General features: G+C 46.0%; 1 protein-coding gene across 3 annotated transcripts in view; it reads left to right on the forward strand.

Annotated features, from left to right (window-relative positions):
• Nucleotides 1–24,079, forward strand: part of ABCA3 (ATP binding cassette subfamily A member 3) — a 52,173-nt gene that overhangs the window by 11,093 nt on the left and 17,001 nt on the right. For all 3 annotated transcript variants that reach the window (XM_090277206.1, XM_090277208.1, XM_090277207.1), the window contains 14 exons: nt 322–487; nt 5,941–6,200; nt 8,565–8,681; nt 8,969–9,089; nt 12,002–12,175; nt 14,670–14,851; nt 16,849–16,992; nt 17,570–17,699; nt 17,864–18,018; nt 18,307–18,462; nt 18,743–18,953; nt 19,918–20,068; nt 22,124–22,222; nt 23,122–23,308. In XM_090277206.1, the coding sequence (XP_090133332.1) occupies nt 322–487; nt 5,941–6,200; nt 8,565–8,681; nt 8,969–9,089; nt 12,002–12,175; nt 14,670–14,851; nt 16,849–16,992; nt 17,570–17,699; nt 17,864–18,018; nt 18,307–18,462; nt 18,743–18,953; nt 19,918–20,068; nt 22,124–22,222; nt 23,122–23,308 (2,253 nt within the window). The remainder of the gene's footprint in view (nt 1–321; nt 488–5,940; nt 6,201–8,564; nt 8,682–8,968; nt 9,090–12,001; nt 12,176–14,669; nt 14,852–16,848; nt 16,993–17,569; nt 17,700–17,863; nt 18,019–18,306; nt 18,463–18,742; nt 18,954–19,917; nt 20,069–22,123; nt 22,223–23,121; nt 23,309–24,079) is intronic.

The raw sequence follows: 24,079 nt of genomic DNA on the forward strand, positions 1-24,079 counted from the left end.
GGAAACCATCAAATCCCTCTAGCATTATTTTGAGGGCCCTCACGTGTAGAGTTCATGTAGGTAGATGGCAAGAGAGAAGTGGCAAAGAACACCCAAGGTGCTCCTGTGGAGCTCCCCGTCCGCCCCCTTCCTGGCCCTGCCCCGGGGCAGGACTATGTGCTCTGACATTCTGAGATCATGTGGACATTGGCAGGGGGTGAGGGTGGACTGGGACTGTGGTGAGTGCACAGAATAACAGAGTTCCCTTTCCTCATTTGATACCGATGTTTATTCCCTTTTCTGGATCCCTGAGAGCAATTGTTTTTTTCTTTGTTTCCATAGGTGAAATATCACTTACGGTTTAGTTACACGCGAAGAAATTACATGTGGACCCAGACAGGCTCCTTTTTCTTGAAAGAGACAGAAGGATGGCACACCACTTCCCTTTTTCCACTTTTCCCAAACCCAGGACCAAGGGAACCTGCATCCCCTGATGGCGGAGAACCTGGTAAGAAGCACCTTTCAAGTCGTGTTACCCACCCAAGGCTCTGACTGGTGATAATCACCTGGGAAAAACCACCTTGCATTTCTCTGCAGAAATACTTTTTAGTAATATTTGATCTTCTTTGTAGGAGAAGGAAGAAAACATCCAGTAAAACTGTCTTCTGTAAGGCTAAAATAATCTTTGAAAACAGCAAAGGTTTTCTACCCATTTCTCAGAAGACATATACTCTTGACTGAAGCATATATATTTCAGATTTAGGGAGCTTCAGTTTGCATTGAATACTTTGCACTTGGTTTTACATTTTCCTTCTCTTCCTTGCTGCCGCTGTATACAGTTTTATATGCTTTTTTTTTTTTTCTTGTATTATTATTTATTAATTATTGTATTACTTTCCATGTGAATAACTGCAAACCTACTTTTGCCCTACCCAGTATATTGGTGGGGTTGGAGCCAATGTAGGTCAGCCAAGGAGATGCAGAAAATGCTCGCTCCTGGGAGCAGAAGGTCAGTTGGTTCTTCGTGGCTCATCCTCTGCAGACATTGAAATTCAGGGAAGAGGCTTGGATGCGCACCCAGCCCAAGCCTTCTCTTTAAAGCACAAGAAATTTGGCAGCAGAATCAGGGTTCAGCTTCCCCTTGAGTGTTTGGGGAACCTGGATTCCCTTTTGTTAGCCTTCCTGTGCTATCCAGCTATCCAGGAACAGCTAAACACTGGCAAATTGTACTTTGACATTTCTTTTTTTTTTTTTTTTGGTGAAAAGGGAAAGGGATTGTTTATTTAAAGGTTATACAGATTTAGAATGGCAGATTTCTGCCGTTAAGTCTCACTCCCTTTAAAACACCCCAAAACACATAATACTGCCTCCCCTTGCCAAACCAGGCCAGTTTCAGAATACATCAGTCAGAGGTACTGCCTTTCAGAAAAAAAACAGAGAAGTCTGCAGCTCAGCACTCCTGGTCACAGTTCAGCTCCCAGCATCCCTCACGAATCCATGCTTGGCTTGGTGGGTCCCTGCATGTCTTCATCAGCAATGCTGCCACCTTCTCCAGGCAGACATCCCAGCGGTCTTCTCTTTCTTACTCCAGACCTCCTGGCACACTCTTAATCCAAACCACATGGCTTCCCACTTACATACCAGACCACCTATCTTCCCCCTTACAGACCAGACCCCTTCTCTTTCATGCCACCCTCATTTTAAATGTTCGGCAGAAACTTCCTATGTGACCTCCTATCCAGCCCTTCCTATGGTGTGTTAGTGTCTGCCGTTTTTGCCAGTTCCCCAGTGTCTTTTACCTTCTTTCAGCTGCCACCTTTAGTCAAGACAAAAGTTCCCAGTGACGCAGGAGCATCCTAGGTAGGCATCCACCTCCCCTGGCTTGTCATGAGTCACTATAAGCTCTTCTTTTTTTTTTTCAGATTTAATGTGTTTTATTGATTAAAATATTACATTTGTGCCACTTTCCCTTCCCTCTGCTCCCCTCCACCCGGTGGCCCCCTCCCTCCAGTTGTCCCCCCCTTTTAGATTATGTCCATTAGTTGTGCTTACAGTTCCTCCCAACCTCTCTCCGTCTATTCCATTCCCTCCTACCATGATCCCCAATTCCTATATCATCTCCCTCCCTCTCCCCACTCCCCCTCCCTGTTGACCTCCCCCCACTATGTTTCCTTTACCCACAGTTCCTTTTCCACTCTCGTTGCCTGTTTCGTTTGCCTTTGTTTCATCTCCCTAGCTTCTGTTTTTTAAACCAGTCCCTTTAACTTCTCATATAACAGTGGTTTGGATCTAATGAACTCTTTCAGTTTTATTTTGTCCTGGAAACACTTTCTCTGTCCTTCTATTCTGAATGACAATTTCGCTGGATAGAGTATTCGTGGTTGTAGGTTTTGGATTTTCATTACTTTGAATATTTCTTGCCAGTTCCTTCTTGCCTGTAGGGTTTCCCTTGAGAAGTCAGCTGATAGTCTAATTGGGACCCCTTTGTACATAATTCTTTTCTTCTCTCTTGCTGCTTTTAAGATTCTCTCTTTATCTTTAATTTTTGACATTTTGATTATAATGTGTCTTGGAGTGGTTCTCCCTGGGTCCAGTCTCTTGGGAACTCTCCTTGCTTCTTGGACCTGCAAGTCTATTCCCTTCCCCAAGTCTGGGAAGTTCTCCTTTATTATATTTTCACTCAATTTTTCAAGTTCTAGTTCATCTTCCTCATTCTCTGGCAAACCAATGATTCTTATGTTGGGCCTTTTATAGCTGTCCCAGAGGTTTCTGATCCTCTCATTGTTGCTTGCCATTTCCTCTCGCTGCATTGGTTGACTGCTTGTTCCTTCTCCATATTCCAGTTTGTTGAAATGGACTCTGGATTCCTCACCATCTGTCTCGTATGTGGTTTTGTTCCTTTCGTTATGAAAGTTTTTCGCTTCTTTCATATCTTTTTCCTGCTCTTTTGTGAATTCTGTAAGCCACCTGATAACAATGGCCCAGAACTGAGCCTCTGACAGGTTTCTTATCTGTTCATCTGTCAGGTTCTCTATCTGCTGTCTGGTGAATTGTGCCACTGGGATCTCTATATTTGTCTGCCACATTTTGACAGATGCGTTTTGTTTTCCTGGGCCGGCTGTCGGGGGCAGGGGGCAGTGCCTGCGTACGCGTCACAAATCAGCGACCGGCTGGTGCCTGCCTGTCCGCGACCTATTTCGCAGCCCTGTGGTGCTTTCTGTGGGGGCGGGGGTCCAAGATGGATTCACACAGTTATTGAGCTAGGAGACCGGGATCCGTCCTCCCGCCCCCCTGGGCCTCACTGTTCAAGGCGATGCTGCGGCTGCTCTCCCCAGCGCCCGGAGTCGCGCACGCCAGGGGCTTGATTGCCTCTGGGATTTTTCGCCGCCCCGCCCGGCCGCTCCGCAAACAGCTTTGCCTTCTTTAACTCTTACCTGCCCAAATGGCACCGCTGGTTTATAACTTCATATGTTGGGCTTCCGTGTAGCTTTATTTTCTGGAATTTCTAGTTATCCTTTGTTTTGAAGTAGTTGTATTCCTCTATAGTTGTTGAGGGAGACCTAGCGTGTCCGTCTAAGCCTCCATCTTGGCCGGAAGTCCTACAGTTTTATATGCTTTTTAAAACTCTGTGGTTGTGTAATTAATCTGCACTTTAATTGAGTCAGTGGAACATTTGTAGAAGTTGGATCTTGGGTAGCTATACCCTGTCAGTGTGTGTATTGGTCTATCCCATGGTCACAGCTTAGAACGAGCTAGATAGCCAAGAAGAAACAGGACTAGACGTCACCTTCAGGCTGAGACCCAAGTGCAGGTTCCATAGCATCCAGAGTGTTGAAGAGAACACGGGATTCCACAGCCCTGCAGGTGGCAGAGCTTGTTAGAAGTTTTGATGAGAAGACCTAGGAATGTCCTTAAATGGAGAACCAGGCAGGCAGGAGGCAGGAAGGAGGCCACATGTGTGCAGCCAGTGTTTAGGGACAGGCTGGTGTCAGGGCCGGTCACCAGGCTAACATTCCAGGACAAGATTTAAATCCAGAAAAGGAACTAAGATGAGCAAGGCAAGATGAGGTGCAGGAGGCCCCCGAATGAGGTTCTGGACAGATCGCCCACCCTGGAGATAAGGAGAAACCACATCAACAGCAGGAGAAACTGGTTGCTGAGACCCAGGGGCTGGTCTAGAGCTTCAGCTTGTGTGGACAATTTCCCCAAGCTTGGAAACCACAAAAAAAAAAAGGTTCTGAGAGGAGAAGACTAACAGATTTCAAGGACAAAGTATTGATATTAAAAGCAAATAGAAAACTGGAGAAAACATTTTCAGTGAACTTGTTATATAAAAGACTCATAAAGCAGTTAGAAAAACATGAAGGCCCCAAGCAATATGGAAAGGCTGGGACCCTGGTACTGGCAGCACATGGTAAATTTAGTCCAGTGTTTGCCCCAGCCCATCCCCAAAGGTCCACACCTTAAACCCTCTGATTCCCTGATAAGAATTTAACCCTGAAATTGTCCGAAGGAGGGAGAAAATCCACATGCACAAATATGTTTACTGTAGCTTTCTTAAGATCACAAAAATTTCAGCAATAGGAAATGACTGATTATGGAGCGATGGCTTCCTTCCTCAGAGTGTTGACAGTCACACAGGTCATGATGATGGAGACTGTATGGTAACATGGTAAAGCCCCATGAGAGAGCAGTGTCTGAGCAGGCAGGCAGGATACTTCCTGGTCGGTGGTGTGATGTTGTGAAAAGATACTGGCTTTGAAGCCAAGGAGGCCAGGGTTCCATCTCAGCTTTGCCACCAATTATGTGGCTCAACTGCCTGGGCCTCAGTGGTCCCAGATGTTCAGTGGGGATATTGTTAGCTCTTCTGCAGATTAGTTGTGAAGGTGAGAACCAAACCCCCAACCAGCACAACAATGGGTGGCCTTAACTGAGCACCTACTATTATCACAACCATAAAAAGACTTAAACCTAATGGAAACAGTAGAAACATACAGATATGATAACCCCATGTAGGGGTATGGTTGGCATATAGCTTTTCTCTTTCCTAGAGGCTGGAACCCAAAGCAGTTCTGTGTTAGAGGTCATCAGATGTTCTGAATGTCAATGTATTTTATAAGTCAGGGTGCTCACACCACCCAGACCTGCACCTGAGTCTCCCTACCCCCACCTCCCCAACTCCCCATTTCCTGGGCTCAGGCCTCAGGAGATCAGGCTGCCCTGTTCTCTCCTGAGGCCATACTGACTCCTTCCTTAGGCTCAGTTCCTCCCAAGCTTAGCTGTGGACTGAAATACCACATCCCCAGTTTTTCACTCCTCCCAGGTCCTTTTCATTTTAAGCATTTTATTACAGATCAATTTGGGGAGTCAAAAAGGGCCAGCATGGAGAAACCAGAAGGCATAAAAAGGTCTTACAGCTATGGTGTCTGCCTTTCTTTGAGATGGTAACTCAGGGGCAGAGCTCTCTGATTGGCAGAATTATGGCCCTCCAAAGATGTCCACATCCTAATCAGCAGAACCTGTGACTATGTCAGGACACATGGCAAAGGGGAATTAAGGTGGCAGATGCAATTAAAGTTGCTAATTAGCTAGCCTTAAGATAGCCAGACTACTGTTGATTACCCCAGTGGACCCACTTGTAATCACTAGGTCCTTAAAAATGGACAAGGAAGGCAGAAGAAAGGGTCAGAGGAAGATGAGATGGCAGCAGCAGGGTCATAGAGATGCTGTCTAGTTGGCTTTGAAGCAGGAGGGAGGGGTCACGAGCCAGGGAACTCTGGAGGTCCCTACAAACTAGAACAGCGAAGGAGTCCTCAGGGCATTAGGTGACGTCGCTCTGCAGCTACATTCAACAGCACAGCTCAGTGCATGTGGCTCTCTGAGATGGGAACACCCCATGCTGCAGCTTTTCCAACACACGTTGACCTCATGTGCTGGACTATCCTGTGTTTTTGCACTCAGGGTACATCCGAGAAGGCTTCCTGGCTGTGCAGCACGCCGTGGACAGAGCCATCATGCAGTACCACGCAAATGCCTCCACACATCAGCTGTTTGAGAAGCTCACCGTGATCGCAAAGAGGTTCCCATACCCACCTTTCATCTCGGACCCTTTTCTCGTCGCCATCCAGTACCAGCTCCCCCTGCTGCTCATGCTGAGTTTCACTTACACCTCACTCACCATCATCAGGGCTGTTGTGCAGGAAAAGGAGAGGAAACTGAAGGTAACCCTGTTTGCATTTGTTAAAACATTTTGGTAAGTTGATTCTAGGCATAGTGCCGCTCTGTCGCTCTGTTGTCAGGCAGGGGAGCTGCTGGGTGCTGGAGCCGCAGAGAAGTTTGGAGTGAGGCAGCTGCCCATGGTGGTTCTAGCCCATTTTAGGGCTTCTTTGAAACCAGCCCTGGTATATCCAGATTTTTAAAACAATAAGAAAGTACCATATTTTGTGTGCAGTATACTAAGAACTGAACGTGGCTCTGGAGCTGCCTTGTCCAGCATGGGAGCCACAAGCCCTCGGGTTTCCAGCACTTACAGTACATCTGGTCTGAACTAAGTCATGCTGAGAGTGGGAAATATACACCGGATTTTTTAAGCCTTAGTATGAAAAAAAGCACGTAAACTATCTCATTAGTACTTTCTACATTGCTTATATGTTGAAAAATCAATATTTTGGACATACTGGTTTAAGTAAAATACATTGTTGAACTTAATTTTACTTGTTTCTTTTAACTTTTTCTTTGTGGCTACTATAAAATTCTAAATTACATATGTGGCTTGCAGTTTCTGTTGAACAGAACTGCTCCAGAGATTAGATCAACAGTGAGCCAAAAATGTTTGAATATATGGCTGAGCAGAAGGCTAATTCATTTTGCATATAGATCAAAGACAACTGTAGTTCTAGACTGTCGGGCACAATATGATGGGAAATTCAGAAGTGTATGAAGTGTCACTCTAAAAGAATATTATGGACTTAATGGAGAGTACCTAAATGAATAGTGTCACCTGTAAATCCATACCAATGACATTGCCAGAATTATCCAAAATTTACTTAAAGTTCCTTTTTTGGCAATATCTGCCATGCCACTGAAATGACATTTTGAGTATTCTGAGAGGCACCAAATCTGTGATTATTGGGGCAGGGAGAACAGATAAGGTGGGTACTGTCTGCTTTGTCACCTTAAATAACTTTGATAAAATGGCATAATGTTTAGTTTAAATAGTTAGCAGTGGACAATGAAATGGTTCAGAAAATAATGTTTGTAGACTTGCACACCTACAGATACATAGATAAAACCAGTGTGGCAGAATGTTAAGTGATTATTGAATCTAACCGGTGGGTACATGAGTGACCATTGTACCAATCTTCCCATTTTTCTGAGAGTGTGAAATTGTGCATAAGAATACTCTGGAAAATCAACAGCCTGGCTTGCTGCCTGGCTTATAAGGGACAATCAGTGCTAGTCCCTTCCTCCAGACTAGTGCTATCCAATGGAACATTCCATGGTGATAGATGGACACGATCTTTGTCTGTTATCCACTGTTGTCACCACTGGGCACTTGTGCATAGCACAGCTGAGGAACCGAATGTTTTATGTTATTAATTTCAATTGAAATAGCCTTATATGGCCACTGGTCACTGTATTGGACAGCATAGTTTTATGTGTTTTAGAACTCCATGGTCAGTTTGGTCAGTGGAATAGCGGGGTTCCTCACCACACCTCCTAAAACCTGACTAGGATCCTTGAGGAAGGCCTGTCCCCAGCATCACTGTGCTTCTGTCCTCACAACAATAGTCTGGAACCCTCGTTTCAGACTAGCAGGAGGGGAGGCAGTACCTCTGGCTTCTAAAGCATTCCCACAGCCCCTGTTGACCCTGGAACAACCCTAGGGCCACACTTTGCAGAACGGGTATTCCTGTGGTTGGTACTAGACAGTGGAGGGGCCATGCTCTGCTCTCCTGACTCAGAACCCCAACACCAGCTGCTCCACCACACAGTCTCTTGGAGGGGCAGTCAGAAGCACCCAGAGAAGACTGGGAAGCACAGGCTGGGAGTTAGGGATTGCTCCAAGGAATGAAGGGGTGCCAAGGGAGTTCATTAGCTTAATCGACACAATGCTTGCCCACCTCAGGCCCTGACTGAAGCTCAGGGTTATGAGGTGGGGGGCGTGTAATGGCTGAGGAGAGAACAAGGGAGCTCACTTGGGTGAGGGAGAAGACAGCTAGTCCTGGCTGGGAAACAGAGAGGGTGTCCCAGGTGAGTAGCACTTAAGAAGGCAGAATTCCTCATGCCCCAAGGTCAAGAGCTGACATGACAGTGGGACCCATGTCTTCTGCCTCTGGCCAGTGTGTATTTCACTCTTCCTGCCCCTGGCCTCTGGCCCAGGTGTCCCGTGTTGTCCTCTTTTGGCTCATGTATGACACCACACGTCTGCTGTCACACTCACACACACAGAGGCTCTAGGGAAAGTCGATGTGAGGAAGGCACCAGGGCCTAATGTGGCAGGCGGTGGGAGCAGGGGTGTCAGCAGGGGGTATGTTGGGGTGAGTGTCACAGTGCATGTCGAGTGCTTGCCACTCTTTCCCCAGGAGCACATGCGCATGATGGGGCTCAGCAGCTGGCTGCACTGGACAGCATGGTTCCTGCTCTTCTTCCTCTTTCTCCTCGTCACTGTCTCCTTCATGACTCTGCTCTTCTGTGTCAAGGTAAATGGGACTTCAAGAGGGGGTCTGATGTCAAGAGCATGACATTCAAGTTGATAGGAGAGCCAGAGGCAACTGTAGTACCACCACAGAGACCCCAAGATTCCACATTTGCAGATCTCAGGGGAGTCTGCCTGGGCTCAGTAGAGGAGCAGTTGTTTCTCAGTCATGCACTCTACATGGCCCTTATGCTAGTCCCCACCCATTTCATTTATGGCCGGAACATTTACTGTCTCCACCTTCCCTACTGTAACCTGTGCGTCTGACATCGGGGGTGGCACATCATGCAGGTGAAGAAGGACGTGGCAGTACTCGCCCACAGCGACCCCTCGCTGGTGCTGGTCTTCCTGGCCTGCTTTGCCATATCCTCCATCTCCTTCAGCTTCATGGTCAGCACCTTCTTCAGCAAAGGTGAGTCTTCCTGCCCCCTGGGAACAGAGGACTGTGGGGTAATAAAACCTCAGAAAATGGGCAGTTTCATTTGGGATAACAATAATAATAATAACCCAGAAACTGAAGGTTTTTTTTTTACTCTACACCTTCCTCTGGACTCAATTTTCTGGGTGTTGAAGTACATCCCTGAATAATTCTTTTTAAAATTTTATTTTTAATTATAATTGACATACAGTAAGTATATTATTTTCATGTTTACAACATAATAATTCAACATTTATGTACCTTACAAAGTGATCGCCACAGTAAGTCGAGTAATTATCTGTCACCGCACATAGTTATAACAATGTTGTCGACTTGGTTTCTATGTCGTACATTATATTCATGTGACTTATTTTATAAGGGAAGTTTGAACTTCTTAATCTTCTTCCCCTTCCCACCTCTCCTCACACCCTTCTTCCTTCTGGCAACCATCAATTTGTTCTCTCTATCTCTGAGTTTGTTTCTGTCTTGATTTATTTATTTGTCTTGTGTTTTAGATTCCACATATAAGTGAGATCATATAGTATTTGTCTTTCTGTCCAACTTATTCCTCTTCCTGTCCAACCTATTTCACATAATACAATACTCTCTAGCTTCATCCATGTTGTCACAAATGGCAAGATTTCATTCCTTTTTATGGTTGAGTAGTATTCCATTGTATATATGTACCACATCTTTGTCCATTCATCTATTGATGAACACTTAGGCTGCTTCCATATCTTTGCTATTATAAATAACACTGCAGGGAACACAGGGGTGCAAATATCTTTTCAAATAATTGTTTTGGTTTTCTTCAAATAAATACCTAGAAGTGGAATTGCTGGGTCACATGGTAGTTCTAGTTTTAGTTTTTTGAGGATTCTCCACACTTTTTTTTATGGCGGCTACACTAATTTACACTTTCACCAGCAGTGCACAGGGTTCCCTTTTCTCTATGTCCTCATCAACACATTTTTGTTGTCTTTCTGATGATAGCCATTCTGATAGGTATGAGGTGATAGCCCACTGTGGTTTTGATTTCCATTTCCCTGATGATCAGTGATGTTGAGCATCTTCTCATGTGTCTGTTGGCCATCTCTATGTCTTTTTTGGAGAAATGTCTACTTAGGTTCTCTGTTGTATAATAAAATGTGTCAACATTTATATCTGCATAACTCAATAAGCAATATTTTCCCAGTGACCAATGCATCGTGTTACAAAATTATGCAAGAAGATTAATCCATTCAAAGTGTAAGTTAGACCAATGGATTTAGTGTAAGAGAATGAAAAGTTCATTGATTAGTTTCATTCCACATGGCACTTAACTTTTAAGAAACTACCACTTGTTGAATGGTGTAGTGTCAAAAAAAGAAGATCCACAAATATCTGAAAGGCTCTTAAATACCCCTCCCTCTTCCAACTACTTACCTGTGTGAAGCTGATTTCTTTATTCACTTCACCCAAAACAATGTAACACAAGAGTGAGTGCAGAAGCAGATATGACAATCCAGCTGTAATCTGTTAAGTCAGACATGCAGCGATTTGAAAAAACGTAACACAATGCCCTTATCTCACTAAATTATGGGAAAGAGTTGTTTTCCATAAAAATATTTGTTAACTTATAATGGGTTTATTGTTTTTATTCTTAAGTATCTCTAAACTTTCTTAGTATTAATTTCTAATATAGTAAACATTGATATATATATATATATATGTAACCCACATAAACAAAAGTTATTTGACATCCTTAATAATTTTTAAGGGAGTAAAAGAGTCTTAAAACCAAAGCATTTGAGAGCTGCCAGTATGGACTAAAGCCACACTTTTTTTTTTAAAGATTTTATTTATTTTTAGAGAGAGGGGAAGGGAGGGAGAGAGAGCGGGAGAGAAACATCAATATGTGGCTGCCTCTCCCACATCCCCAACTGGGGACCCAGCCTGCAACCCAGGCACATGCCCCGACTGGGAATTGAACCAACAACCCCTCCGTTCACAGGCTGGTGCTCAATCCACTGAGCCACACCAGCCAGGGCTAAAGCCACACTTTTTTCTCCACACCTTCACAACCCAGTCTTCACCTCTCTCAGTTCTTTCCCATGTGTCACCTTCCCATCAAAGCTTTCCTTGGCCACCTAGTCAGTCAGAGCCCCTGGTCCAAGGAATGTCTTTGCCCATTCTTTGCCTCGTTGCTTATTCGTTGACTCTCTGGTTCCCATTGACTCAGATGGGGTGGGGGCTTTGTATTGGTTGCATAGGTCTACCTGGTGCCTGGAGCAGAGCCTGGCACAGGGTAGGCACTCAGAGAATATCTGTGGGATGAATGAATGAATGAGTGAATGAGAAGAGGACGATCAGGTCCTGGCTGGGTAGCTAAGTTGGTTAGAGCATCATCCTGATATGTCAAGGTTATGGGTTTGATCCCCAGTCAGGGCACACACAAGAGTCAGCCAATGAATATATAAATAAGTAGAACAACAAATTGATGTTTCTCTCTCTCTCTCTCTCTCTTTCTCTCTACCCCCCACCCCCATATCAATAAATTTAAAAAGAAGAAGAAGGGGAAGACCACACGAGAAGCAAGGCTGGGATGGGGGGGTTCAGTATTAGTCGTTTTAGGTGTGCAATGTCAAGGCAACTAGGGGTGAAGTCTGCAGGAGAGGAGAGGGATGGAAAAATCAATGTGTGGTCCCAGGATGAGAAGGACACCTGCTGCCCTGGGCGGGGTCACATTTCCTAGGGCATAGGCACTCTGACAAGAAAAAAGACTGCAGGCCAAGCCTGGAGTTCCCCAGCACCAGGACCTATGTCCCAGGGAAGCGGTCTGGCAGCTCACAGGCTTCCTTCTGACACATTCATGCAAATCCTTTTGCATGATTTTACCACATTTACCTTCCTCTCTCCATCCGTAGCCAACATGGCAGCAGCCATCGGAGGCTGCCTATACTTCTTCACATACATCCCCTACTTCTTCGTTGCTCCTCGTTACAACTGGATGACTCTTAGCCAGAAGCTTTTCTCCTGCATCCTGTCCAATGTTGCCATGGCAATGGGAGCCCAGCTCATTGGAAAATTTGAAGCGAAAGGTGAGTATTTTCATTTTCACAAGCTGCCCTTGCTGATTCAATTTCACCCAGAGAGTCTAAGCAGAGACACTTACAGCTCCAGTAATAGACACATCAGGACATCTAAGCAAGGGATGCATTTGTAAGATAGGTCATCAGTATCTACCACTTGGCTGGCATAGTCCTGGCTTTGAGTTCCCTTGAGGCTCTGCCTGAAACCAGCTGTTACTGCAGGAAAACACTGCATGTGAGCATCTGTACCTGCCAACATAGGATTCCACTCAATTAGATTCCGCTCTCTGAGTCTCTTCCTGCATCAGCAGGCATTCAGAATGATTACACCTAAGATCTCAAAGCCCATTGTTTTGTTTAAATAATTTATTTTTCAATTTCAGTTGATGTACAGTATTATTTTCAGGTGTACAATGATTAGACATTTATGTAACTTATGAAGTGATTACCCCGATAAGTCTACACCATCTGACACCATCCATGGTTATTACAATATTATTGGCTATGCTGTATTTTACAACCCCATGACTATTGTGTAATTACCAATTTGTACTTCTTAATTGCTTCCCCTTTTTCACCCATCCCCCAAGTCCCCTTCCCATCTAGCAACCATCAAAATGGTCTCTGTATCTGAGTCTATTTCTGTTCTGCTTGTTCCTTTAGATTCCAAATTTAAATGAAATCATAGGGCATTTGTCTTTCTCTGTCTGTCCAAGTCCTTGGGTTTTGATCCACCCCCAGCTCTCTGTAAAGTAGTACAATTAGCATCTACCACCTCCCTGGTCCCCTGAAACCTACAATGATTGACAATGAGGATGAAGACGCCCAAGAAAAACACAAGAGACAGACAAGAACATTGTTTTCTTGATGTTTGTGAAATTTCCTGATTTTTTAAATATGGGGATCAAATAAAACACTTCTTTTGGCTGACTTTGGCCATGTGGGCTCCCACTTTGCAAATCTGCTCTAGCAGGTCAGATTTCAATTGCTCCTCTAAAGTGATGAGAGAGCACCTGGTGTAACCCTTAACCCCTTACATTCTGGGAAGTCTCCAGAGATGGAGGGCTCACATCTTAGGAGAAAGCCCAATTCATTTCTGGATCACTCAGATCCCTTGCACAGGACCTTGGAGAGGTGGATGGACTCAGGCTGGCCCACCTCTCTTGCTTTCTCTGGTTCCAAGAGGGGGTGTCAAGGGGTGCAAGTGAGTTTCTGCAAGGCTGGTGTGCTAGTATCATGTCCCTGTTGTTCTGGCTCCACCTGCAGGAGGTGAAATGCAATCTCCCTTCTACAGGACTGACCTGTATGCATTTTAAGACCCTCTGGGCCCAGCCCTATCCAGATGTTCTCTTTTTCAGGCTGAATGCTCTCATTTCTTCCAACCATGTGATTACTTGTTGTTTTAGCTTCTGGTTGGGGTGGAGGACAGGTCTATGAAAGGGGGCAGGTGGGTAGCCACAGGAACCCTCAGCATAGCTTTAAAAAAAAAAAAAAATCCTCACCGGAAGATGTTTATTGATTTGAGAGAGAGAGGAAGGAAGAGAGAGAAACATCAATCAGTTGCCTCTCATATGCTCCCCAACTGAGCATTGCACCTACAACCTAGGTATGTGCCCTGACCACAGATGGAACTCACACCCTTTTTGGTGTACCAGATGATGCTCCAACCAACTGAGCCACTGGGCCAGGGCCAGTGTAGCTTTATCTTTTTTTGTTCAGTGTGACTATCTTTACTTAGAACTTTTTTCTTCAGTTGACAATATCTTCTAACACTTCATTTTTAAATATATGTGTTTCTGTGTTTAGTAGCGTGAAGTACAATGTAGACTTTTTAATGCAGGGTTACTTCCAGGGTTCAAATATTCTTTAAAAAGCCATTTACAGAAAAGAATCTAACTATATAATACCTCTTATTTTTCAAAGTTCTGTACCAAATTTTCTTAAGACAGACAAATTTCTAGTTATTTGAAAGTGAACATTGATCAAGACCAGAGAGCAGCCATTTCCGTCAGGGGTTCTCAAGCCAACCGAAGGTCACCTGGCTACACAGAATCCCCAAGCATCGTTTAGACTGTGCTATTGCAAAACAAAGAGAAGACAAAGCACTATGAGTACTACTAAATAGATCTTTCTATGTATCTAAAGTATTTTTCCCCTTTTAAAAAGACTTACATGAAATGCACACTATTCCAGTGTTGGGCTTACCCCAAATCACAAATATGCATCTGTATGTGTGTGTATGTGTATATGTATATGCGTATTGTGTATATGGATATATGTTTATGTGTATATGTATGTCATAAATCAAACGTGAGTCCACCTAGTCAGTTAATGAGCTTTTGCTGGTTCTATAACATCAATTTTGTAACCTCCTCTTATCTTCAAGACCTGAAGAGAGTTATCAGATTCATTATAAAAGCAGGAAGGGAGAGGTCATGCTGACTTTGGGGTGGGGTGGGAGCTGCAGGTCTGTTTCAGGCCCATTTCCTGGTGTGTCTTTCAGGCACGGGAGTCCAGTGGCGAGACCTCCTGAGTCCTGTAAATGTGGATGATAACTTCTCCTTTGGGCAAGTGCTGGGCATGCTGCTCTTGGATTCTGTCCTCTATGGCCTGGTGACCTGGTATGTGGAGGCCATCTTCCCAGGGCAGTTTGGTGTGCCTCAGCCCTGGTACTTCTTCATCATGGTGAGTCCTGATGGCCCTGCTCCTCACACTGGCCAAGCCTGAGTCAGGCAGGGCGGGTGCAGGTTTCCTCAGCATCCTGGGCCTTCTTCAGTGTCTGACATTCCATGCTTAGTCGAGCTAGGATATAGGACCTTACCCTGTGCTCAGCTGGTGAGCCAGATATCCTTAAGAGCCCTGAGACCACCCGCCCAGCCTGACCTCCTGAGGTGATCCCTGCACTCCAGGGTCTGAGAGAAGGAGCTCACGCTGGCCCACCATCCACAGTATCAACACACCCTCTCCCTCTGCCTCTTTCTTGTCATTTGTTGGGTTTTCTGCATACAAAGTAATATGGCTTCTTGTAAAAATAATCACATTTCTGGAATATACACCACAGCCCCACTACCCAGAGATGAACACTACAGACATTTAGATGTGTAGTTCTTTTGATTTTTTAAAAAATATATTTTCTATTGTTAGCTTTTATTATTATTTTTTAGATTTTATTTCTTTACTTTCAGAGTGAGGGGAAGGGAGGGAGAAAGAGAGGAAAGCATCAATGTGTGGTTGCCTCTCACGCGCCCCCAACTGGGGACCTGGCCTGCAACCCAGGCATGTGCCCCAATTGGGAACCGAGCTGATAACCCCTTCGTTTGCAGGCCAGCACTCAATCCACTGAGCCACACCAGCCAGGACAATTTTTTTAATTTTCAAAATTGATTTGAGAGAGAGAGAAAAAAGAAAAACACGTCAATTTGTTGTTCCACTTCTTTATGCAGTCATTGGTTTATTCTAGTATGTACCCTGACTGGGAATCAAACCTACAACCTTGTTGTATTGGGGCAACATTGACCAACTGAGCTACCCAGCCAGGGCTAAATATATCTAAATATATTCATATTTATGAATCAGTTTCATTTTTTAATGACTGTACAGTATTTCATGGATGTCCCACCATGCATTTAACTAATTCCTTATTGATGGTAGTTAGCTTGCCACTTCAGCATTCCTTATTTGATTCAACAAATATTTATCAAGTGTCCACTACATATTTGATGAAATCTAAAGTGCCACTGATTCTTTGAGACACCATTACTCTATCACTAAGGAAGAAAAATACAATTAAACTGCAGCATTCCGTGATTTCTCAGACACGGTCTACTCAAAATGTGTAAAATGTGTGGCTTAAAACCATACATTTCATGGTGTGCCAAAACTATTCCAGATGCTGGAAATGCACTGGAAACATAACAGTGGATTAAACAAATTCTCTGCTCAAAGGCTTACCTCTGCAGGGAACTCTTCCAGGGCCCTGCTCTCACCTTGCCGCTGGCCCTGCCCACACCCCTGTGTTACCTTTGCCTACAGGCCACCCTCGAGGAAGGGCTGTATGTAAGGTTTTTGTTTATAGTCTTTCCCCTGGCACAGCCTGTCCCTGTGATGGCCAGACAGAGAGTGGAGGGTCATGGTCCTCTAAACGGATCAGGGGGTTGGACAGTTGTCCTCTAGACAGTGTGACGCGAGGCTTCTTCACAGCAGAGGGAGGCCTGGCCCTTTGGCTCCTCCTGCGTAGTTCACAAACTTCTGTGTATGTGAGTAAGGGCGCAGCTGAGGGCACGGAGACACAGCCTCCTTCATTTTCTGCCCAGACATTACTCTGGACTGGAGCATTCAATGACCTGTCTGTATTAAATGTCATTGTTTGCTTTTCCTTTTGTGTCACATATGAGTTGATATGATATGACAATAAGCCTACGAGTTGCCGTCATGCCATATGGCAGATTAGGAAGCTGAGACTGAGTGCTTCCCCGAGAGTAGAGAGTAAGGGGCTCTGCTGGATCCTGACCCAGCCCTGGGGCTCTGAGCGGTGTCTCCTTTGCAGCAGCATTGTGGGAGGGTAGATGGAGGACTGGCAGCTGTGTATGTTTAGCATGTTGGTTAGTTGTTGTTCTGTTTGTCACAAGCACAATAACCTGACATGAATTAGCCATCTGAGACCTCTCTGATTTCCATACTAGCCCTCTTATTGGTGCGTCCGCCCAAGGACAGTTTTAAGGAAAGAAGAAGATGATGATGACCCTGAGAAAGCCCTCAGGACAGAGTACTTTGAAGCTGAGCCGGAGGACCTGGTGGCAGGGATCAAGATCAAACACATATCCAAGGTGTTACACTCTATGGGGACAGGCAGGGAAGGGGGACTTTACTGTCAAAGGTGATAAGACCTGCTGCCTTACCCATGGCTCTTTCTAAACTGGTGACTGTTCTCCAGGCGTTGTTGCCTCCTGGATCCTCAGGGCTGTTCTCTGACCAGCTCTCCCAGGCACTGTCCACCACTCAGACTCTGTGTTCCCAGGGCCCGGTGTGGAGACTCAGGGTTGAGTGAATAACTCGGTGCCACTGCTCAGACTTAACCTCTCAGCAGCTTTGCAGTGAATGCTTGCTGTGCTGGCTACACAGTGATGCCTCAGCTTCACAGGCCTTTGATGCCAGACACCAGGGATGTTAGGGACCTTTTGAGGACCTGTTGGGGGTGGAGGAGGCAGAGAATAACAGGAAGCAGCATGGCCTTCAATCAGCATTCTGTCTGACACTTCCCACCTCTCAGCCTGCTGACTAGTGATGTTGGGGATGGTCGCCTCTGAGACCCTCAGTGGTTATTCCAGAAGAGAATGGGAGGGAACTGTAAAGTAAGTTCCTGAAGACCCCTGAAGTCCAGGGCGGTCTCTGCCTTTCCTACAGGTGTTCAGAGTGGGGAACAAGGACAGGGCAGCTGTCAGAGACCTGAACCTGAACCTGTATGAGGGGCAGATTACTGTCCTACTTGGCCACAATGGTGCAGGAAAGACCACCACCCTCTCCATGCTCACAGGTGAGGGGCCACATGGCCACTGTGGCAGGAGCGGGGTGAGTGGCAAACCCACTCTCGGGTAAATTGAAGCGAAACTGCATGAATGTGGCCAGGCCATCACACCTCGTGCTGACTGGCAGGATGATCAGCTGAACCTAAGCCTTTGGTCTTCTCTTTGGCCGTAGGTCTTTTTCCCCCGACCAGTGGGCGGGCATATATCAATGGGTACGAAATTTCACAAGATATGGTTCAGATCCGTAGGAGCCTGGGCCTGTGCCCGCAGCACGACGTCCTGTTTGACAACCTAACAGTTACAGAGCACCTTTATTTCTATGCTCAGGTGAGCTGGCAGAGGGGTGGGATTCAGAGGCTGTCCTTGTCACGTTTGCTTCTTAGCCTACATGCTGGGTTCCTGAGGCAGCCAGCTGAGCCCTTAGCCTCCTGGCAAACCAGCAAACCAAAGCTTGCTCCTACAACCCCTCCCATAGACTTGGAGTAGGGGAAGTGGGGGGGAAGTCAGGACTTGGAGGCCTGCACATGAAAGGGTGAGAGAACGCCAAGGCTAAGTGGCTCACTGGGTGGCCCCGTTGGAAGTCCCTGCCAGATCTCTGTGTCCCTGCTATTTCAGCTGAAAGGCTTGTCCCGCCAGAAGTGCCCTGAAGAAGTCAAACAAATGCTACACATCCTCAGTCTGGAGGACAAGCAAGACTCCCGGTGCAAGTTCCTGAGCGGGGGGATGAAGCGCAAGCTCTCCATCGGCATTGCCCTCATAGCGGGCTCCAAGGTACAGGGCAGTGGGCCCGGCCTCCTAAAGGACACAAGTCAGGGCCCCCATATGCAGTGGACAAACACTTGGGGCAGCAGGGTTCAAAGGTATTGCCCTCTAGCTCCTACTTGGCCTGGGCCAACTGCTGACTGCAGCCATGGCCCAGGAAGTTGGCCCTGGGCACCCTGGACAGTTAGTTTGGCAGGGACGGAACTGCTGCATCTTTGTGGCACTTGAGCCAGCCTGGCCCTGGAATGTGACTCTGCCATTTTTACAAGGCTGTTCCTCTGCCCTCCAGGTGCTGATGCTGGATGAGCCCACCTCTGGCATGGACGCCATCTCCAGGAGGGCCATCTGGGACCTTCTTCAACAGCAGAAAAGTGACCGCACCATCCTGCTGACCACCCACTTCATGGATGAGGCCGACCTGCTCGGGGACCGCATTGCCATCATGGCCAAGGGGGAGCTGCAGTGCTGTGGGTCTTCATTGTTTCTCAAACAGAAATATGGTGAGTGGCCGAGGGTAGGAAGTGGGTGAGCAGCCCAACCTCCATTCCATATGGAGTCAGTGTCACTGACCCAGTGTGCTGAAGAAAGTGCCCACTGTTAACTTTCATGAAGGGTGCCTGAGATCAGACAGTCTAGGGTGACCTTCCCTAGACTTCCTGTCTGCTACCCTCCAAGGCCCTTGCAGAGGGGATTGTAAGAATGAAGAGGGAAGGAAGTGGAATAGAAAGTCTTGATTTGATTAGAATGACAATCAGTTAGTCATGGCCAATGGAATGGCCATTGAGAACCAGGGCTGCCAAGAGTAGCAGCACCCTTACAGGGGCCAGGCACATTTGTCAGTGTTACTGCTCTTAGGCCCACAAGTGGCCTGTGACATGGTCCAGGGCTGGTGGGTCACATGTGGAATCAAGACTTCTTTGCTATGTAGGTATGGCTTCCTTTCTCAAGGGCAGCTCATGGTCCAGTATGCCAGGTCCCATCCATGTTCTGCTAGTGTGAAGGACAAGATACCCTAGGAGTTGCATACCCTCCATCTGTGGCTTCCCCTGACCAGCACACAGCCCTGTCAATTAGGTGGTGACCCAATGTAGTCACCATCGGTCTGACGGAGGTGAGGCAGTGTAGCCTTCATCATGGGGTTCCATTACTGAGAAAGTAAGGAGAACAGGTCTTGGGACAGTACCTACCACAGCCTGTGAGCCTTGAATTCCAAAGTCCGGCTTGGGTTTTACCTCCTTATCATGCCCAGAACCCAAGTTTTCCAGCATCTCTTCCAGGCTAGGGAGCAGGAATCAAGACACTCAGGATAGCTCTGAGGAGTTCCAAGATGCATTCATTCTGGTTCAGCTGCCCCCTGCTCTTCAGCTCCTTTCCCATGAGTCTGCCACGGTCATGAGCCCAAGGGCACCGGGTAGGCCAAGAGACATGAGAGACAGCCTCATGTGGGGCTCCTATGTGTTCCAGGTGCAGGCTACCACATGACACTGGTGAAGGAGCCTCACTGCAACCCTGAGGGCATCTCCCAGCTGGTCCACCACCATGTCCCCAACGCCTTCCTGGAGAGCAGTGCCGGAGCAGAGCTGTCGTTCATTCTTCCCAAGGAGAGCACACACAGGTACAGATGCAAGAAAGGGGCTCAGTGGGCTTTAAGGGCTCCTTGCTTAGAGTCACCCACCCTACACCTGTCAAGACTGGCCAGTCAGTATATCCCAGGTCCTGGGCCCGTGACAGTCAGTGCATGGTGAATCTGCTTGCTAAGTCTAGGATGCCAGGCCTCCCTGTGCAGTGGAGCCTGGAGAAACATCACTTGTACCTGAGAAGCAGAAAACTGTCTGACTCATCAAAGGGGAGCTCAGTGCATTGGTCACCCTGAGTGAAGCATGTACAGCAACCCATCCAGAGTTCTCTGTGGAATTGTGAATTTGTATGTCTTCTTTGTCTTAGAATTTGGGTCATGTACACATGCCTAATAAATGGAATAGACTATCAGTGTGGGGAGATGAAAAACCAAACTTGATTCACATTCTGAAACTTCGGGACATAAATCTTAAAAGTACATTTAATCTTGCTACAAGCCCAACTGGGTAATTTGGTTTTAATAACTGCTCCCTGACACAGATATACCATAATTTATATTAAAAATCTACTCTATTATCACATGCTCATGATTTTCATAAAAATTATGCTAATGAACATCCTTCTAGAAAACTCTTTGTCCAGACTTCCAGTGATCCCCTTAGGGTAGATTCCCAAAAGTGGGGTAAATAGGACCAAATTACTTCTACAAAGGTGGTGTGTTTAGTTTCCTCATCAGCAGGACAGGCGAGTGTCCATTTTACTCCACGGATGCCAGGTTTGAGTAAATTTTTAATATTTTTGTATTTGATCAACAAAAAACAGCACATATCACTTAATTGGCATTTTGTATTTCTTCTATACCTGCTGGCAGGAGGTTGAACATATTCATTGCTTAGTGGTCTTTAAGCCTTGCTTCTTCTGGATATTGTGTGTTCATATCTCTTGCTCACGTATCAGTCAGAGTATTTTATATGTAGTTGACACTTGAACAGTGCGGGGTTAGAGGCACCAACACCCCCTGTCCCCCAACAAAGTAAAAAATCCACGTATAAATTTTGACTCCCCCAAAACTTAATAGCCTACTCTTTACCAGAATCCTTACTAATAAGCTAAACAGTCAGTTAGCTCATATTTTTATGTCATATGTATTAAACGCATGTACTATATTTGTACAACAGAATACGCTAGAGAAAAGAAAATGTTAAGAAAAGCATAAGGCAGAGAAAATACATTTATAGTACCGTATGTTGCAACTTTTTCCAACTTGTTGTTGCCTAATTTTCTGGGATTATTTTTCTATGCAGATATTTTATATTTAATGGGTCATATCTTTTTTCTTGTGGCTTGTTTTTAGAAATTTTTTTCCCTGCCCTGCAATCAAATGAATATTCACCAATTGCTTTTGGTTGATTTCGTGATCTCATGTAAGGGTATTCTATTGAAGAATGCCTTTGTACTCACAAGATGTTACATGGGGAAAAAATGGCAGGGAACAAAATGTGACTTTTATTTTTTTTGAAATGGCATTTCAAAGAGCTTACTTCCTTTACCCCTCCTCCATGTGAGAAACGCTCACAATAAAAACTGGGACACAGGACTTGAGCAGTAAAGCGAGGCCTTTATTCACGAGTCTGCAGAGCCGGGCGCACCCTCACAGCCAGGAGAATGTGCGCGCCAAGTAGACAAAGGAAACTGGTTTTATAGTCTTAGCTTCCTCACCCTGAAATTGCCACCCTAAAGTGATTATCTTCCCCGCCCTAACGCAATTAGCTCCCCCTCCCCTCTCCTTCTTCCCCGTTTCTCCATTACTGGTTACTCTGGAGTTACAATCTAACACGGTTATTTTATTGCCCCTTCTGTGATTTGTAGATATGCCAGTGCTGTCAACTCCCTTCTCAGAGATGCTCTAATTACATTTGCCCTTAAAACCCTTTAATTACATTTGCCCTTTGTTACTAATGACTTTTTACTGGTTCGGGAGTCACTATGTCCTTGTTTCTAACATCCATACTACATGAAAGTGATTATTTAGGAATGAATTATCCGGAAAGTCACTGAAAAGGGACTCATCACTCGGGATCTTTTTTTTCAGGTTTGAAAGTCTTTTTGCTAAACTGGAGAAGAAGCAGAAGGAACTGGGCATTGCCAGCTTTGGGGCCTCTGTCACCACCATGGAGGAAGTCTTTTTACGGTCAGTAAATGTATTTTCATTAGTCTAGGACTCAGCAATGTGGATAATTTTTTCAAAAGTCGAATGATAAAGCAGTCCCCTCAATTATCTGTAACACCCATCTGACAATGGACATATGCCTGGGGTGGAAGCATTACAGTGGGTCCTACTTGGAATTATGACTCTGTTATTATCACCTGCACAAATCCAGTGAGGTTTCTGACTTGCACAGCAATTTAGAAAACAGGGAGCAGCTGTGCTCTGATCGATCATATTGGGAGTGTGTGCACTTCCCTAGGGTCCCTCACACCAGCAACAGGCTTGCTAAACTCCTCTCAGGTTTAGATAGTAGTCCAGAGCGTGCCTTTGTCTGTAACGAAGGTGCAAAATTTAGCAGTCGGATCCTCAGAACTGCAGGGTAAGCTCAATTCAACTGACACTCATATTAGACATTTGTTGAACGCTTATTTGGTAGATATAGTGCTAAGAACTAGAAATACAAAAATAGAATGTGAGGTAGGTGTTTTCCCTTGAGTACCCATGGCCTAGAGCAGGCAACAGAATTAAGTGAATGTAAACGGTGTAGCTGTCATGCCCCAAACCTCCTCCTGTCCCTCTGGAAAGCCCTTGTTATAAATGCTGACCTTGGTCAGTCTCCCCTTGAGACCAGGATACCCATGGGCAGGGTCCCTGTCTGCTTTCTCTCTCTCCTGAACTTTCCTTGGCTGTAATAGCTGATGTTCTGGAGATATTTATCGATCAATGAACGAATGAACAAACCAACCAATGAAGCTGATGGCATTCTATTTGAGTGCCTCTGACAGTCATCCTTCTTCCTCTGCTTCTCTCTTCTGTGGAACAATAGCTTCTCCCTCTCTGGAGAGCCTAGTTATGACCAGGCCTTGTGTGTTTTGGTGCAGGGTGGGTAAGCTGGTAGACAGCAGCATGGACATCCAGGCCATTCAGCTGCCGGCCCTGCAGTACCAGCATGAGAGGCGGGCTAGTGACTGGGCAGTGGACAGCAACCTGTGTGGGACAATGGACCCAACTAATGGCCTCGGTGCCCTGATCGAGGAGGAATGCACCACCATCAAGCTCAACACAGGGGTGAGTGCTAAGGGCCAGAGTGGGGCAGTGCAGGATTAAGAGACCTCTAAGCCCTACACGTTATGGATCTATGAGGGCAGATGTGGACTTCAGGAGAATCAATGTGCCAGGAAGAGGGCAGATTACAGCTCATGCTTCCATGAGTTGGCAGGAAGAAGGAAAACTCGGAGCATTTTTCTTGAGCAATTGTAATTTCTTAATGTTCTAACTTGGCCACTCAAGACTAGGAGCAAATCTTTGCTTATGATGCCAACAGTGCTCCAAGATCTTGGTGTGTGCTGACATTAGATGAGGTAGAGGCAGCACTGGTCCCATTTTATAGACAGAAAACTAAAGCCTGAGCCAAGGTCACATGGCCGGCCTGTGGCAGACCTGGGGATTGGTCCCTGTGACACTCCCCACACTTAAGACAGTGAAGAGGTGAGGTTGAGAATATGGGCAGCTGAGGGACATTTGTCTGCAAGCACAGTAGGAGCAGGCCTAGTCAGAAGCCTCTGCAGAGGAGCTGTGGGATCACAGCCAGTCCACCAGTGTCCTGTGACAAGCAAACAGTATCTGCCCTGCGTTCATGGCTGTTGCAAGATCCCCTGAGGCCCACATCAGGACGTATAGGGAGGTGTACACACAGGTCCTGTGTGTCATTGACCAAGTCCTCTGAAAAGCCCACGGAAGGGCCCCAGGGCACAAATGTCAGCCAAAGGCCAGACTCACGTGGGAACCATGCCTGCTACTGGTCAGATGCTGGCTCCTGAGAGGCAGCCATGTCACCTT

Source organism: Furipterus horrens, unplaced genomic scaffold, assembly GCF_987537825.1.
Source record: "Furipterus horrens unplaced genomic scaffold, mFurHor1.1.pri manual_scaffold_5, whole genome shotgun sequence".
Lineage (NCBI taxonomy): Eukaryota > Metazoa > Chordata > Mammalia > Chiroptera > Furipteridae > Furipterus > Furipterus horrens.